At 42.5% G+C, this 15,279-nt stretch overlaps 1 protein-coding gene across 1 annotated transcript in view; it reads right to left on the bottom strand.

The window, feature by feature from the left end:
* Window positions 1–15,279, bottom strand: part of RAB8A (RAB8A, member RAS oncogene family) — a 53,991-nt gene that overhangs the window by 29,487 nt on the left and 9,225 nt on the right. Inside the window, exon 2 of the mRNA XM_086947041.1 lies at window positions 428–488. Coding sequence (XP_086803167.1) covers window positions 428–488 — 61 coding nt within the window. The remainder of the gene's footprint in view (window positions 1–427; window positions 489–15,279) is intronic.

The raw sequence follows: 15,279 nt of genomic DNA on the forward strand, positions 1-15,279 counted from the left end.
AAGTGAATTAAGCTAGAGAAGTGCTTTTCAAACACAGCTTAATAAAAAATGGAGGAGAGTGGTCGTGGGTAAGACAGAGATCTTTAATGTCAGGCATATCTGCGGTTAAAACATGTTAAGATAACCGTGTTGTGCGCAAAGGCAAAGGAGCAGTTTCATCAGCTCCCAAGTCCCTTATTCACCAAACTACGACGGAACTGCTCTCTTCTCAACCCATTTAAACTTAAAGAATATATAAAAATTCAGATTTGGAAACAATCTTGACAAGAAAGCAGATGGTAAGCATTCATCAGACATTGCAACTCAGCATTATCTTTTATTAATTAAAAAAATTAATTGTTTTATGGCTTATGCACATCTCAAATAGTTGCATGCACAATTACTCATTCCAGCACTCTAGATTTTTTTTAAAAAACACAATCCTTACCATATCTGCAGTTTGATTCTCTTGCCATCTAGTTCTATCGTCCTAATTTTAAAGTCGATTCCTATGAAAAAACAAAAAGTAAGTATGCATAAAATATCACCTTTTCTACATGAAATTAATTATTTCTAAATGTTTCACAGCAAGAAATGTTGTTGACGTTAAGATGAGGGCTAGTAGCCACCAGCCCTTGCAGAAATCATCAAATTTCTTCCACAGATGAAAGAAGGAAATGCTTAATCTCAGTAATGCACGCGAACATCTTGCAACTTGTCGCAGACTCAACCTTGTACGCTAAACTGGTAAGAGAATCTAACGACAAGGACAGTCGATCAACTCTCGCTGCAGGGCAGCACTTTTAGAGGAAAACTGCATCAGCCATCAATTTTACTCATAGGAGGAAAACGAGAGAAGTTTTCAACATCTTCCACCTCATATATAAGCTTCTTGCTCACAACTGGTTACCATATTAGTGTCATGACTATACCCAAAAGGTAAATTGTATTTAAGAAAGTGGAGGTTTAAAATTAACAAATACATTTGCTTTGAACATTGCCGGGAAGTAGTGAGTGTGATACTAAAGTTTCTGTCCAAGAAGAAACGCGCCCAGAAGATCCAACAAAACGTGTCCAGCTTATAACCAGGTCATTAATGGCTAAAGTAATAAAAAAGACCAGTATTTGCCAATCTTCACCTTCAATGAAGAAAACTGCCCCCTCTCAGGCCATTAGCAAGAAATCCCTAAAGGTAAGCAATGTGCCCGGGTCAGCACCTAGAGAAGAACATGATTTAGTAACCACTCAACGGACCAACAGCCACATCACCGAGAAGGTGTCAATTATCTGCAAATGCGACCATCAATATCACATCTCTCTTCTTCAATCCATATATAAGCCTAGCCAAACCTTAGCTGCAACATGCTTGTAGAACCCTTCTTAACCTTACACACAACACCAACCTATTTAGGTCACACTTCAAAATTCCTCTCTACCAGTTAGGCAAATGGGCAGGCTTTTCTTTCCCAACCACCGAGAAGGGTTTAGGCGCCATGTCAGTAAATTTACACAGTACAATAAGACACAAGTAATAACTCTACTCTTTGGTCAGGAACTGATATCAGAGAAAAAGCTGGAGATACATCCTCTACTTCTCCACTCTGACAGGCAGGAAAGGGGCTCTAATGTGGGCACCTCCATAGACCTTAGTGCCAATGATAACTTACAAAAAGGTAAGAAAGTATCCGAGTTAAAGGTCATTGGGAGAGAACACTGAAAAAGCTGGGGGGATTGGCTTCACAGAGATACAGGTACTGTAGATGGGAAATGGTCTATGATCTGTGGCCACTGAGATTAGCTCCTCTTACAGCCAGACACATTCCTCTCTGTTTCAGGCTCTTGTGACTACCATTCACAGGTCTTTTGCTTGTGGGTTTATCTTTCCAGGCATCCCTCTCTTCCTGTTGATAGCTTAAAAAAAAAGTCACCCCTTCAGGGGGGGCTGGGAGTGAAATTCGAATTTACACAAATTCTTATAATTCCACACTTCACCAAAGTGGTCCAACACAGAAGAAGACTTTCGATCTGGTGAAGCAGAAGCTACTGGTCAGAAACGTCGTTACGTGATGTTGTGCCCGGCCAAGCTCAGAGTGCTCTTCCAAGACAAGGCCTTACTGTTTGACCATACGTACAGGGCTTGAGAGTGGTTGGTGGACGCCCAACGAGGCGTCCAGACAAGGAGTCCTCCACCTCAATGGGGGCAGCGGTTGAAAGGGTCCCACAGAGAACAAGCATTTGCAATGCAATAGGTCTTGCATTTGTGTGAGTTCGAGCTATTGGCGTTGTAAATGAGAATGTCTTTTATCTATGTGTTTTGTAGTTTAGTAGATGTATGAATAGAGACACAGCAAGGCTGCGAAGTCTAACAGCATGCAAGGATATGTAGACCTTGTTCGTAGCAAGCTATCTTTTCAGAAAATAAATGTTTACATATAAGCAACCACAGCACTTATTAACTGCTTTAATTTAAAAGGCCGGTGGAAATGGCAATTTATTATGTTCTCTCACAACAATTGCAGCAAACCTTTTGGTTCATGTTAAAGTTAATCAAACCAAACAGATTACAAACCCAAATAAATAGGTTTCTGGCACAAATTAATCCTTATATGAGTGAGTGTCTGCCGCAATGTTGTATTAATGCAAAGATATTCAGATAAAGAAGAAAAATTTAGCAAGCAGTCAAATGAAGAGTGCAGAATGAGTTAGAATCCATTAAATATAGCACAATTATTATGATTGTGGCAGCAGTAGATGACACCTCGCCCATCATTAGGGAAGAGTGTGCATTTTGCTCTAAATGAACCTCCAACTTCCTAAATCCCCATTCTCCTTCATAAATTTGTTCACAGCACCAAAATTGCGCAGGGTTCACACCCCAGTTTATGTACTGTGTAAAGCGCAGCCCGGTTTGAAACTGATAATTATGTCACATGACAAATAGGGTAGCAAACAAATCTGAGCCTGTGCTGTTAAATTTAAACCCATGTGAGCACTCACAGACAGACACGGCAGCTAATAGCGAAGTTTACTCGCAGCAGCATCGTGGGCAACATACTGCCCTCTTCTATTTTTCTCTTAGAACATGTGTAATGCTAGTAATCAGTCACCTGTAAGATGTGAAGTGCAATGCTGTATACTAGCAGGGCGGGGGGGGTTTGGGGCTGGCAAACACATGAGAAGCGTGGGGAACATAGAATGTGCAGCGGAGGGAGAAAGGTGGATGGGGTTAAGAGAACGAGGAGGTAGAGTGATAAAATGTTAGGCAAAAGTGGCTAAACTGTTAGCAGAGGAAGAAGTAAATATGAGTCTACAGTTGAAGGTTTGCAGGTTTGCATGTGTGAGGCTTGCAAATATAACTCCTAGCAGTTTGAGTTTTAAATTGGCACCTTTAGGGTGCCATAAGCCTGTGACATTTCAAGGTGCATCGGCTCCCATACTCCGGTACCATGAGAGGGTTTAAACATCAGGCTAGCCCACCCTCTGTACATGTAAGCACAGTCCTCCCCTTTCCTATAGACTGCAGATCCCATGGTGCTGTCTGCCCGTGTATGTGAAAGTGAAAATAAGCGGCCCTAATTTGCACCTGGGAGGCAGAGCCTTCTAATATAGGGAAACAGTGCGAAGATAAGGAGGAAGGCTTATGATAAAGCGGAAGAGTGAAGCACAACGTGCAATCCTTTAGTGAACAGTAATTTATACAACACAGGCGAGCAGCAGCACGTTTACCTCTTGCAGGTTTCAGAGACGCTGTGTGAACTCTACTGTGTTCCTATATTACCCATAGTATTTACTGCATCCCCCTGCTATTTCCAAACATGGGTTTTATAAGCCCCGCAATACAAATTAATTTATTTGTGCTATACTATGTTAACTTCTGTAGCAATGAATTCATGCAACGTATCACACCTTGCATCTTAGTAAGCAAAGCAAGGTGCCCGTGCGTGCAGCTATTCTTGGGACAGGAGTGTTTATTACAGCCCGTTACTTGAGGAGGCGATTACGCAAAATGCTCTTAAGTAACCCCGCAGAAATGACACAGGGTAGACAAGAGACAGAAAACAAATCGTGAGCCCCACCTGCGATGACGGCGCCCACTCCGAGGTTGAGATGCACTGCCACAGAGCTTCCCTTCATCAGTTTAATTTTTGGCTCAGCTGGCGGTCCTGGCTGTGCCCGGCTTCCGGAAACGCTCTGTGCCGCTCCAAAAGGCGGTAATGGATGGTAGGGGCTAAATTACTCAAGCGTAGACAGATGAGAGCTGGAGATGCACAGACCACGCTTCATTACTGTTATCACATGTGCGCAGAACCAAGCCCAACTTGGAGACACCCATCCCACGAGAGCGCCGAAGAGCGTTTTAGAACAGATACGGCAGATCGGTGTCCACGCAGGAACCTGGGAAAGTGAAAGCGCGCCATGCGCACATTCTGCTGAAACGGCGGCGAGCCATACACGTGCACATCGCCTGTCCGGGCGCATGCACATCTCCTGTCCCCCTTTGACAGAAAAAAAAATAAAATAAATATAGACGACAATAGATCTCGCCATGGCGAGCAGCGCATGCGCTGCATCGCTAGGCGAGACCTAAAGAATACTGGAGCTTAGCACCGGTGAGATGCGGCACACTTGAAGCCCTAATGGTATGAGAGATGAATTGGGTAATGAGATCACTACAGTTGTCCGAGTTCAACCAGTCACAGAACTGAATCTTGGTAGGTGAACTGGGGAATATGGACATGTGTATTTATATTGCTAAGAGGTGCCAGCCGACATGAAAGTTCTGTGAATATGCAAGCCAATATTTTAAAATTGTATTACACTCAGTATGACAAGCTGCCAAAAACGTGACAAGAGATTTGGGGTCTGATTTGAAGTTTGGCTGATGGGTTTTTCCCTCCCAACGTGACAGACAGCCGGTCCGCCTTATGACTAATGCTGTGACAGTGCACTTGCAAAAGGTGAAGGTTATGGAGTGTACGACCCTAGATCAGGCCCTTGGTGTTAAAGATAAGACAAGTGTGTCAAAAAATTTTTTTTTAGTAATACCCAGGCACAATGTATCAAGTGTAAACCTTTTTATGCATCTTTTACTAGACAGTTGTGAGACATATTGTGGGCTCATTAAGAATATATATATACAGATATATGTAGCCCGTCCGTAGTTCACCACTGGGTGGCTTTTCATTGGTCCCTGTAATTAGTGAATCCCTGGTGAGTAAATGCAGCTCTTTGACAACCGGGTCTCCCTGCACGACTGAGGGCTACAGAATGACCACAAAAGAAAGCTGCTCTACACCTGGAGTTTATCTGAAATGTAAACAGGACAATGAAGTGTATGTAAACGTAAAGTAGATGATGTGGCATAACGGTCAGAGCTGCTGACTACACATCTGGGAAACCGGGTTCGAGTCTCGGTGAAGGCTCAGCATCCTGCGATTCTAGGCACATGTCTTAATCTCCAGATGTCTACAAATGTGGTGCGTCCTAGTGTAAAGTAACGGTCTTAAGTAAAGCAATCCCATACCTTCGGGTGGTGTTTGTGCTAAATAAAACTGCAAAAGAAAATTAAATTGTGAAAGGAAAATAAACCAGTGCCAGGAAAGTTGCAATCCTAGTCCGCTCTTTCACAACGCCCGAGTAATTCTAGCTGCGTCATTTTTCCACCTTCTTCCTAAAAACCCGCCGCACGAAGTAGTGTGAATGTATGCACTTTTCAAGGTTACAGTCTGCGAATAACTTTTCACGAGCAGTGATGTCAGGCCTTAAATGTCTGGAAACTCGGGGTGGGGGGGGTGCGGCGGAGGGGGGTTAGATAGCTGAAGGGGGGAGCTAATGACGACCTTACACGTTGTTAGAAGCAATAGGAGTTGCTGTCTGGCGGTCTCGGGTCCAATTGATCACCACTTAAGCACACACACTTGTGTCTCCCCCCCCACCCCCCGTCACAGGAAGGCCAGAGGCTGCCAGAAGCCAGTGTCATGAAAACTACCAGCTTAACAAAGGCCCTAAAACAGGCCAATGTGTGGTTAGAAAAGCGGACAGGTGCGGCAGATCCATGTCCACGCAGGAACCTGGGAAAGTGGAAGCGCGCCATGCGCGCGTTCTGCTGAAACGCCGGTGAGGCATACACATCGCCTGTCCAGGTGTGCGCACATCTCCTGCCCCCCTTTGGCAGAAAATCGACAACAGATCTCGCCATGGCGAGTAGCACATATTCTGCGTCTCTAGGCGAGACCTAAAAAGGTCTGGCTGACGATGCTCCAGAGGGGGCTGACGGTGGAGGCTGAGACTGCTTAGAGGGGCGGAGGGAAGGCATTGGAGACATTGGAGATGATCCGGTTGCTCCTCAGCGAATTGCTGGCGAGGGGCCCTCTGGCACGAATGACTGAGCAGCGCCACTCAATAACATGCTTGCACATGATGGCTAGAAGAGTGGCTCTGTTACATTCTGTATAGCTGAAGTTTTATCTTATCTGTAACCCTTTCCCTTTAACTGCATTTGCCATGTTATGTTTCTTGTGACGTTCTGTATTCTGAACAGAGCTTTCCTCATACAGCATTCTGCTGTCTTTGTCAGTTGTAACTTGGATACTGCTGTACTAGGACGTGATGCTGTGCTGAACATTAAACCTACTTAAACCAAGCTATTTCTGGATTATTACAAAATTTGGCGACGAGGACAACCTTACTCCAGCCATCTTCAGCACAGGAGCGGAGTTTGGACCCATTCCTGCACTTTGGAAGATTTTGGGGAATTTTGCACCTTTTCTGATCTTATCTTTCTTCAAGGAACATTTTGCTTTATTCCACTGCTTTTAATACTATCTCCTCGAGGAATTTGTTTTGTTTTAAAACCGGAGGATGTTTTGTACTTGTTTCTACATTGTCTGCATCTTTTAACTTACTGGTTATCTGCCACTCGATGCTCTTCGCTTCGCTGTTCCACTCGTCACGGCTCTTGGCAACCAGTTGTTATTTTCGTCACTTGGCAACCGCACTCGTTTCCCTGTGTCTTCGGTGACGAAAGAACGAAGGATACGTCATTCCCCAACACGTTGCAGACTCAAAGAACGTCTTTTGGAAACGCTCTTAAGACGTCATCGTCTTTCATCTGCATCCAACACGGAGCTTCACTCTTCAAAAGAAATCCTTCGCGCAATGTTCGGTTTACAGGAGAACGTCATCGCGCTAAGGAATCTCTTCGCGCAAGCGCGCAACCTTCACCACGTTACGTGCCTCCATTTTGTTTGTTGTCTCCTAGCAACCCCACACGGCAATCTCGGATTTTCAAACACCTTCATTATTCTTCTTCGTGTCAGCATTTAGTTGAATTTTTCCAGCGTTTGCAGTATATTTTCCCTCCTTCTTGCTCTGAACACCTCAACAAGATTATTTACTACTCAGTTTTAGAAGACACTCGTGGGATTCGTTTCTTCTAACAACTTTAAGTACATTGTGCATTTCTTTATTAAGTACATTGACATTTTCTTTATTCTGCTTTTGTGTATGCAGTTTATTTATTCTTGACCAATTGTATTTTCTTATTTTACTGTGTTTTAATCCATTTTATTAATTACGATCACATCACCATAACAATGTAGTTTGACCCTCCTGCTAAGTTTTTACAGGTCAAAAGGAGATCCTCCCATGCCTTGGTCAAGGTGGAAGGAGGAATTTTTCAATTATATGAGAGCTATAGATGGGGAACGCATGGGAGAAGAGAGAAAAAAAAGTATTTTATTGCACTGTTTAGGGTCTGAGGGACAAGAGATTTTTAGAACTTTACCACAATTATCTGTTCCCACTGGTAGTGGTGATACCATGAATGTTTATACTGAGGCTCTTAGTAGATTAGAGAAAAGATTTAAACCTACAGCTAATACTGCTTTGAACCGTTTCAAAATGTATACTAGGGCACAAAAGCAGGAAGAATCTTTTGATGATTTCCTCACTTCTTTAAGAGCTCTAACCCTACACTGTACTTTTGGAGCCATGTGTGATGAAATGATCCGTGATCAAATCATTGTTCATGTCAAGAACAAAAAGGTTCAGGACAAATTGTGGTGTATAGGTGACCCTAATTTGCAAGAAACTATCGCTATTGCCAAATCCACTGAGATGTCAGAAAAATGGATGGACATTGTTGTTAAACAAAGTTCTAACACTAGTAAAGGTAGTACAGATGAAGAAGTATGTCTTGTTAAACCCAAAGTAGATGCTATGCTAAAAATGTTATTCCTACTCAATTAAGAGCCAACAATGCTTACAGTTCCAATTATAGGAGAACAGATTTTTCTAATAGTTCTGTGTCATGTTTTAGGTGTGGTAGCAAATCACACATTGCTTCTTTCCAAGGTTGTCCTGCTATAAACAAAACATGTAATATTTGCAATAGATTGGGACATTTTAGTAATGTTTGTAGAGAAAAACGTTTTAACTCTCAGTTTTGCCCAGGACCACTACATGTGCCCTCTAACACTATCACTCCCACAAAGGTATCTGCGCTTACTATTGCTGATGAAACTAAGCAGGATCTAGATCGTGGTTATGTAGTTTCCATTGTTCAAAGTGGGTGTATAGTATTAACTAGTAGGAAATCTCCAAAATTTATTTTTCATTTTCTTACTATTGATATTGAACTTATGGTGGATTCTGGTCCCCATGGACCATAATTACTAAGGAATACTTTAATGAGAAACTGCAAACTGTGTGTGATATTTCCACTCTACAACCTTCAGATATATTTGCAGAAGGTTTCAATGGGAATAAGATTGATATTGAAGGATTCTTAAAAGTTCCGTTAAGCTTTAGAGGAAGAAGATCAGCTTTTATCAAGTTATACATTGCTGCGAAGGGAGTCAATGTTCTGGGCTGGCATGACCAATGGGAACTTGGCATCAAATTAAATCCAAGGGCCAAAGATCCCATCTCTCTTTGCAGTGAGCAGGAAATGATAAATGTCATTTGTTCTAGTGATGAAAGGCAAAATGATATTTCATTTTGGAGCAACAGGTTTAGCAAAGTCTTCTGTGAACGGTTAGGGAAATTGGAAAACTTTTCACATAAGATTGTGTTAAAAGAAGGAGCACTTCCTGTTAAACAAAAGCTAAGAGGGTTCCTCTAAATGTTAGAGATGAATTAAAAGAAATGTTGAATGATTTGTTAAAAGACACTATTATAGAACCCATTGAATCGTCTGAATGGGTTTCGCCCATTGTTTTGGTGCGCAAACCCGATCAAAAAATTGAGAGTTTGCATTGATTTGAGGGCACTTAATTCTAATTTTATTATTGATTGCCATCCCCTGCCTAATATTAATGAACTTGTTTCTCTTTTTGATGGTGCACAGATTTTTTCCACTTTAGATCTTAGATCTGCGTACCATCAAATTGAACTTACGGAAGATTCAAAAAAGTACACAGCCTTTATTACTCCCATGGGTCTTTTCCAATACAAAAGGATGCCTTTTGGTTTGGCATCGGCTGCTTCCGTTTTTCAACGTGTTTTGTTCCAAATTTTCAGAGACCTTGATTTGTTCGTAAAGTGTTTTCAGGATGACATATTGATCTTTTCAAAAAATGAGGTTGAGCATGCTTCACACTTAAATGAAGTTTGTAGCAGGTTAGAGAGGTATGGTCTTACTCTCAAAGCACACAAATGCAAACTTTTTAGAAAATCTGTTGAGTCCTTGGGACATACACTATCTGGGGGAAGGTTTAATTCCTAAAAAATCTAATGTTGAAGCCATTCTTAATGCTCCAGCCCCAAGCAATAAGGAACAATTGTTGTCTTTTTCAGGCATGTGTGAATACTACAGCAAATTTGTAGTTAATTTTGCTACCAAAACGGAGCCATTAAGAAGATTATTGAGACAAAGTAATGAATTTGTTTGGGAAGCTGAACAAGAAAAAGCATTTACTGATATTAAGCATGATATTGTCAATTCACCAACTTTGAAACCTTTTAGAATGGGTAAGAAATGTTATCACTACTGACGCAAGTTTGTATGGTTTGGGTTGTGTGTGATCTCAGACTGACGGGGTCATGGAATGGAATGTGGCTTTTTCATCTAGGACATTGAGTGAGACGGAGCGCTGGTATGCTGTTATTGAACGGGAACTGCTCTCCTGTGTGTGGGCCATTGAACATTATAGAATTTACATTTGGGGCAGCGAGTTTATCTTGAGAACCGACCACAAGCCGCTTGTACATATCTTATCGGTTGGTGGAGGTTGGAACTCTACGGCAAGGATGGCACGGTTGGCATCGAAATTACAAGAATATAATTTCACCGTGGAATACATTCCTGGAATTTTTTTTTTTACTGCTGACTGCCTTTCACGCCTTCCTTGTCAAAGTCAGGAAGACAAAGTCAACAGCATTAGTGAAATTGATTTTGTTTTGAATTGGTCTGATGTTGTTTCTCCTCAGTATCAAGATATCACAGAACAATTTTGGATGAAATGTCAAGATGAGGATGAGAGATTTGGAATGTTAAAGGGTTATCTTTTTAAGGGTTGGCCCAATAAAACCAGTGTCAGGGATGATTTGCTTCCTTTCTGTAATATAGCTGATGAGTTGTGTTGTGAAGGTAAATTGATTTTCAAATCTGGAAAATGCATTCCACCAGTGGGTGTACAGGAGCTGATTCTTAGGTTAGCGCAAAAAAACGCATCCTGGTATTTCAGCCATGAAGCGTTCAATAAGATTGAATTTTTGGTGGCCAGGGATGGACAGGTATATTGACTGCACAGTTAGGGAATGTAGCGAGTGTTGTACCAAGGATAAAATGTTAAAATTGTATATTCCACCTCTTAAAACTGTCAAGTGGCCTGAATTTCCTTGGAACAAAATAGCCTTTGATATTTCAGGCCCCTTTCATATTTTACCTGAAGTCTCACGTTTTGCATTAGTTATGATTGACTACCACTCAAAATGGCCAGAAGTGAAATTTGTGGCTAAGGTGACTTCTGAGGTTGTTATTACTTTCCTTAAGGAAGTTTTTGCAAGGGAAGGTTGCCCGTCTGTGCTAGTGTCGGACAATGGTGTACAGTTGGTGTCATCTGAGATGAAATCTTTCTTGCAAACCTGCAATATCAAACACATTCGGAGATCCCTTTATGAACCGCATGAGAACGGACAAGTTGAACGCTTTAACCGAGTATTGAAGAGTTTTGTTGCTGATGCCATTAAAGAGAAGGGCAATTGGTTGAATGTGCTTAGGGAGAAGCTTTGGACCTATCGCATAACTCCCCATACCACAACGGAAGTTAGTCCGTTCAAGTTACTTAAAGGTAGGGATCCTGCGTCTAACATTTGTCCCTGGTGGTTTAAGGAAAAATGCAAAAATCTGGGAGAAGGTGAAGTTGATATCCAAAGCGTTGCAAATAAAGTTAGTTGTAAACAGAGTAAGTCAGCTTTGTGGTACAATAAGAGGTGGAAGACAAGGGAGCATAGTTTTTGTGTGGGTGTTTGGGTTAGGATTCTGAAACCTTTTATAGTTACTCATTCCTTTGCTAAGTATGGTAGACCCATTCAAATTAAAAGAGTTTTCAGTAATTCTGTCATCACCCAAGATGGCAAGGTCTGGAATTTGAGTAAAGTTGCAAAATGTCCAACACAAAATGATTTGCAGTTTTAGTTTCAAGATAATCTTGTCCAATGTGACAATTCCAATGGAAGAATTGATTTGGGTTCTTTTTCTGACTCAGTAGCATCAATGTTATGTTATGTTATGTTATGTTAAATAATTTCTACCGCGCACGTACACCGGGACGGTTTCTTGGCGCTCATAACAGACATAACAAACCAGGGCCAGGGGATCATACTGTTCCAGCTTTGAAAAGAAAAGTTTTTAAGGTTCTCCTAAATGACTCATAGGTAGGGCAGTGACGAAAAGAAGAGGGAAGGGAATTCCAAAAGATGGGGCCGAGAGAAGAAAAGCGCAAGCCGCCATGCTTCTTCCGACGGAAAGATGGAATGCAGAGAAGATTATCAGCAGATGATCTTAGATTACGGGTGGGAAGATATCTCTTCAGTTTAGAAGACACAAATTCAGGGGCGCGATCGTGAAGAGATTTGAAGACCGTGCATCAGAGTTTGAAGGAGCACTGTTGGGCCACTGGGAGCCAATGAAGGCTCCTCAGAAGGGGAGAAACATGCTGGTGTTTAGGTTGGTGAAACACCAAGCGGGCCGCCTGATTCTGGATTAACTGAAGTTTGTGGAGCTGATAAGCAGGAATCCCCACGTACAGGAGATTAGCAAAGTCAATCCTGGAGATGACCAGAGCCAGTAAAACTAAAATGAGAGCCTCTCTGGTGAGAAAACGACAGATCTTACGGATCCTGCGCAGTTGAAAAAAACAGGATGATGTCACAGCCGAGATCTGGGGTTTCATGGATAGATCCTCAGAGATAACCACTCCAAGGCTTTTCACAGTGCTGACCGGGCTGGGAGGGATACCAAGGGAAGGAGGCCAATAAGTGTCATTCCAAGGATTAGTAGGGCCACCCACCAGGACAAGTTCCGTTTTTGACGGATTCAACTTGAGCTGGCTGTGAGCCATCCAGTCTGAGATCAACAACATTGTGGTTTGAAAATTATAACGGGAAGAGGGTAGAGTGTCCAAGGGAAAGACCAACTGAAGGTCATCAGCATAATTATAGATAGTTGCAGGCGAGTGACGAAGGGAGACCATAAGTGGTTGCATATATAAATTAAAAAGAAGGGGAGAAAGAGCAGAACCTTGAGGGACACCACAGGTGAGAGAGGAAAAGGGAGCAGTGAAAGTAGACAGGTGGACTGCCTGCGAGCGGCCTTGCAAGAAAGACCGCACCCAGTCCAGCGCGATACCCTGGATGCCGGCGTTTCTGACACGGTCGATCAGGATAGCATGATCGACCGCATCAAGAGTCAAAGATGATGTGCGTGTCAGAAGAAGACCTACTACTTTACAGGATTTTGAATAATATGTATTTTGTTCTTTCTTTTAATGAGGGAGATGTATTACATTCTGTATAGCTGAAGTTTTATCTCATCTGTAACCCTTTCCTTTTAACTGCATGTGCCATGTTATGTTTCTTATGATGTTCTGTATTCTGAACAGAGCTTTCCTCATACAGCATTCTGCTGTCTTTGTCAGTTGTAACTTGGATACTGCTGTACTAGGACGTGATGCTGTGCTGAACATTAAACCTACTTAAACCAAGCTATTTCTGGATTATTACAGGCTCCCTGGTCATTGGGATTCTAGCGAGAAAGAACCCCGCCTCCATCCCCCACCCTTCAGGTGACCAGAATATGGGCTGATCCTGAAAGCGGTTATGTAGCGGTGAGAGCAAATGGCAGAGGAAAATGGTTTTGTTCATAAAAGTATAAGCCCTCTCATAGCTGCTAAGAAGGACCCTAGATGGCTTGGCTGACCCAGACAGGTTGAAATATCTAGGCATTTATATTACCAGGGGGCTGGGAGGGAATAGAAGGTATGTGGGTGTGGTGGGAGGTGGAGGGGAGGAGGGACAGGACTGATGGGAAACAACCTTTACATCGTAGTCATCAGACTGCAAAGCCTTTACAATGCGGTTGTTACAACGACTGTGTTGTTACAAAGCGATGCCATTACTACACACGTCATTACATCGACTTGCAGTAGATGGCGCTCTAACATAAGGAATAGTATAATTTACTATTTCAACACCTTCCCTACTGTTGAGTAGGCTGGAGTTGGAATCGTAAATTATACATTCCTAATGTTACAGCGCCATCTACTGCAAGTCGATGTAATTACGCGATGTAAAAATGCATGCATTGTAGCATGCTTTATTCGACTCTGATAGGAAGCCATGGCTACCACTGACTATTATGGGCCGAGCAGCCCTGTCCAAAATGATAATGCTGTCCAAGTTGTTGTAGGTCTTGCACAACACTTCCATTGTTACCTAGCTTACTGCGATAAGCTAGACAAAACACATCACACCTTGCTCTGGGGTGGGGTGTCTCCCGAGAACAGCTCTGAACTCGGATGAGTTTTCCTAGCCTTCTAAAAGATTGTAAATCTTTTCCACCTCTGTTGGTGGGAGCAGTGACAAAGAGCCCTCCAGCTACAGAAACCCCATGAAAGCCTGAACTTTCTGTCATGGAATGAGGGTCATTCAACCACAATTAAGAAAAATATGAATGAAATGGCACTAAAATGCTAGACTGAACTACACCAACTCATCATCAATCAAAGTCACTGGCACTTTTCCATTAAACATGGGGTTTACCGCATCAAATATTCTATACAAGTAACTCAGAAACGCTTATAATAAAAACTGCAAATTGTAATGGTACACAAGTGTTTGTCATTCAGTGTATTTTCTTGGTGTGGGTAACATTTTTCAGCCATTTTGGAAATGTAATCTGATAATACATAACCAATTTATAGTAAATCCTTGCCAACAGAACAATGGGGAAACAATTTGCTCAATGGACACAACATATGTCCCAATAGCCTAAAGAGCACAAACATTGGAACAATGGGTGGGGTTTTATTAAACGTCTTCCTCAAAATGTCTGAAAGAGCTTCCAAACACCGGCCCGTGCTTTGTCCATGGTGCTTATTTGCCCGTGGCTCCCCATTGCACTGCCATACTGTGGGGCAGAATGTGGTTGCCTGAGTGCAGGGCAGTAGGAAACCTGACGATACCCCCAAACCTCATCTTCTCTTGACAAGGAATGAGGGGAAATGTTCCCAACTGTGAACAGAGTGCTTGTGCCCCCTATGGCTGCCCTGCCCTCCTTGGCTCGGAGAATTTGCTGTGCCATGGACTACCATGGAAGTTGACATCTGCCCCAGTGCCATCTTTGAATTCGTTAGGACACACAGGGGCAGCAGACAGCCGTCAGAGGTGTTTTCGACAGCTGTTGCCAGCTCGGATCTTCCTTGATCCGCCACATGCTGTGGGCCACAGAAAACCAATAGAGATGTGTGTGAAGGTTAAGTGAGTACTATGCATGTGCGAAGTGAGTTTAAGGCAATACCTTACTATTTCAATCTCTTGTATTTTTAGGGTGCAAGATTTAGCCCCTATTACACCCTCATTAATCTTAACTTCCCTTTAACTTTTTCAATGGATACGTACACAGTGGCAGGCATTCAGACAGAACCATCGCTCAGCTGTGTACATTTGGAATATGTTACACTGAAGAATCTCACATGTACTTGGTATCCAACGAGGAGTAAATGTATACTTGAACAACTGTATCTTCGGCTGCTGCTATACAGAGGAAATCCTTTAGGAAGTAGGGCATAACAAGAT

This window comes from Lissotriton vulgaris, chromosome 12 (genome assembly GCF_964263255.1).
Source record: "Lissotriton vulgaris chromosome 12, aLisVul1.2, whole genome shotgun sequence".
Classification (NCBI taxonomy): Eukaryota; Metazoa; Chordata; class Amphibia; order Caudata; family Salamandridae; genus Lissotriton; species Lissotriton vulgaris.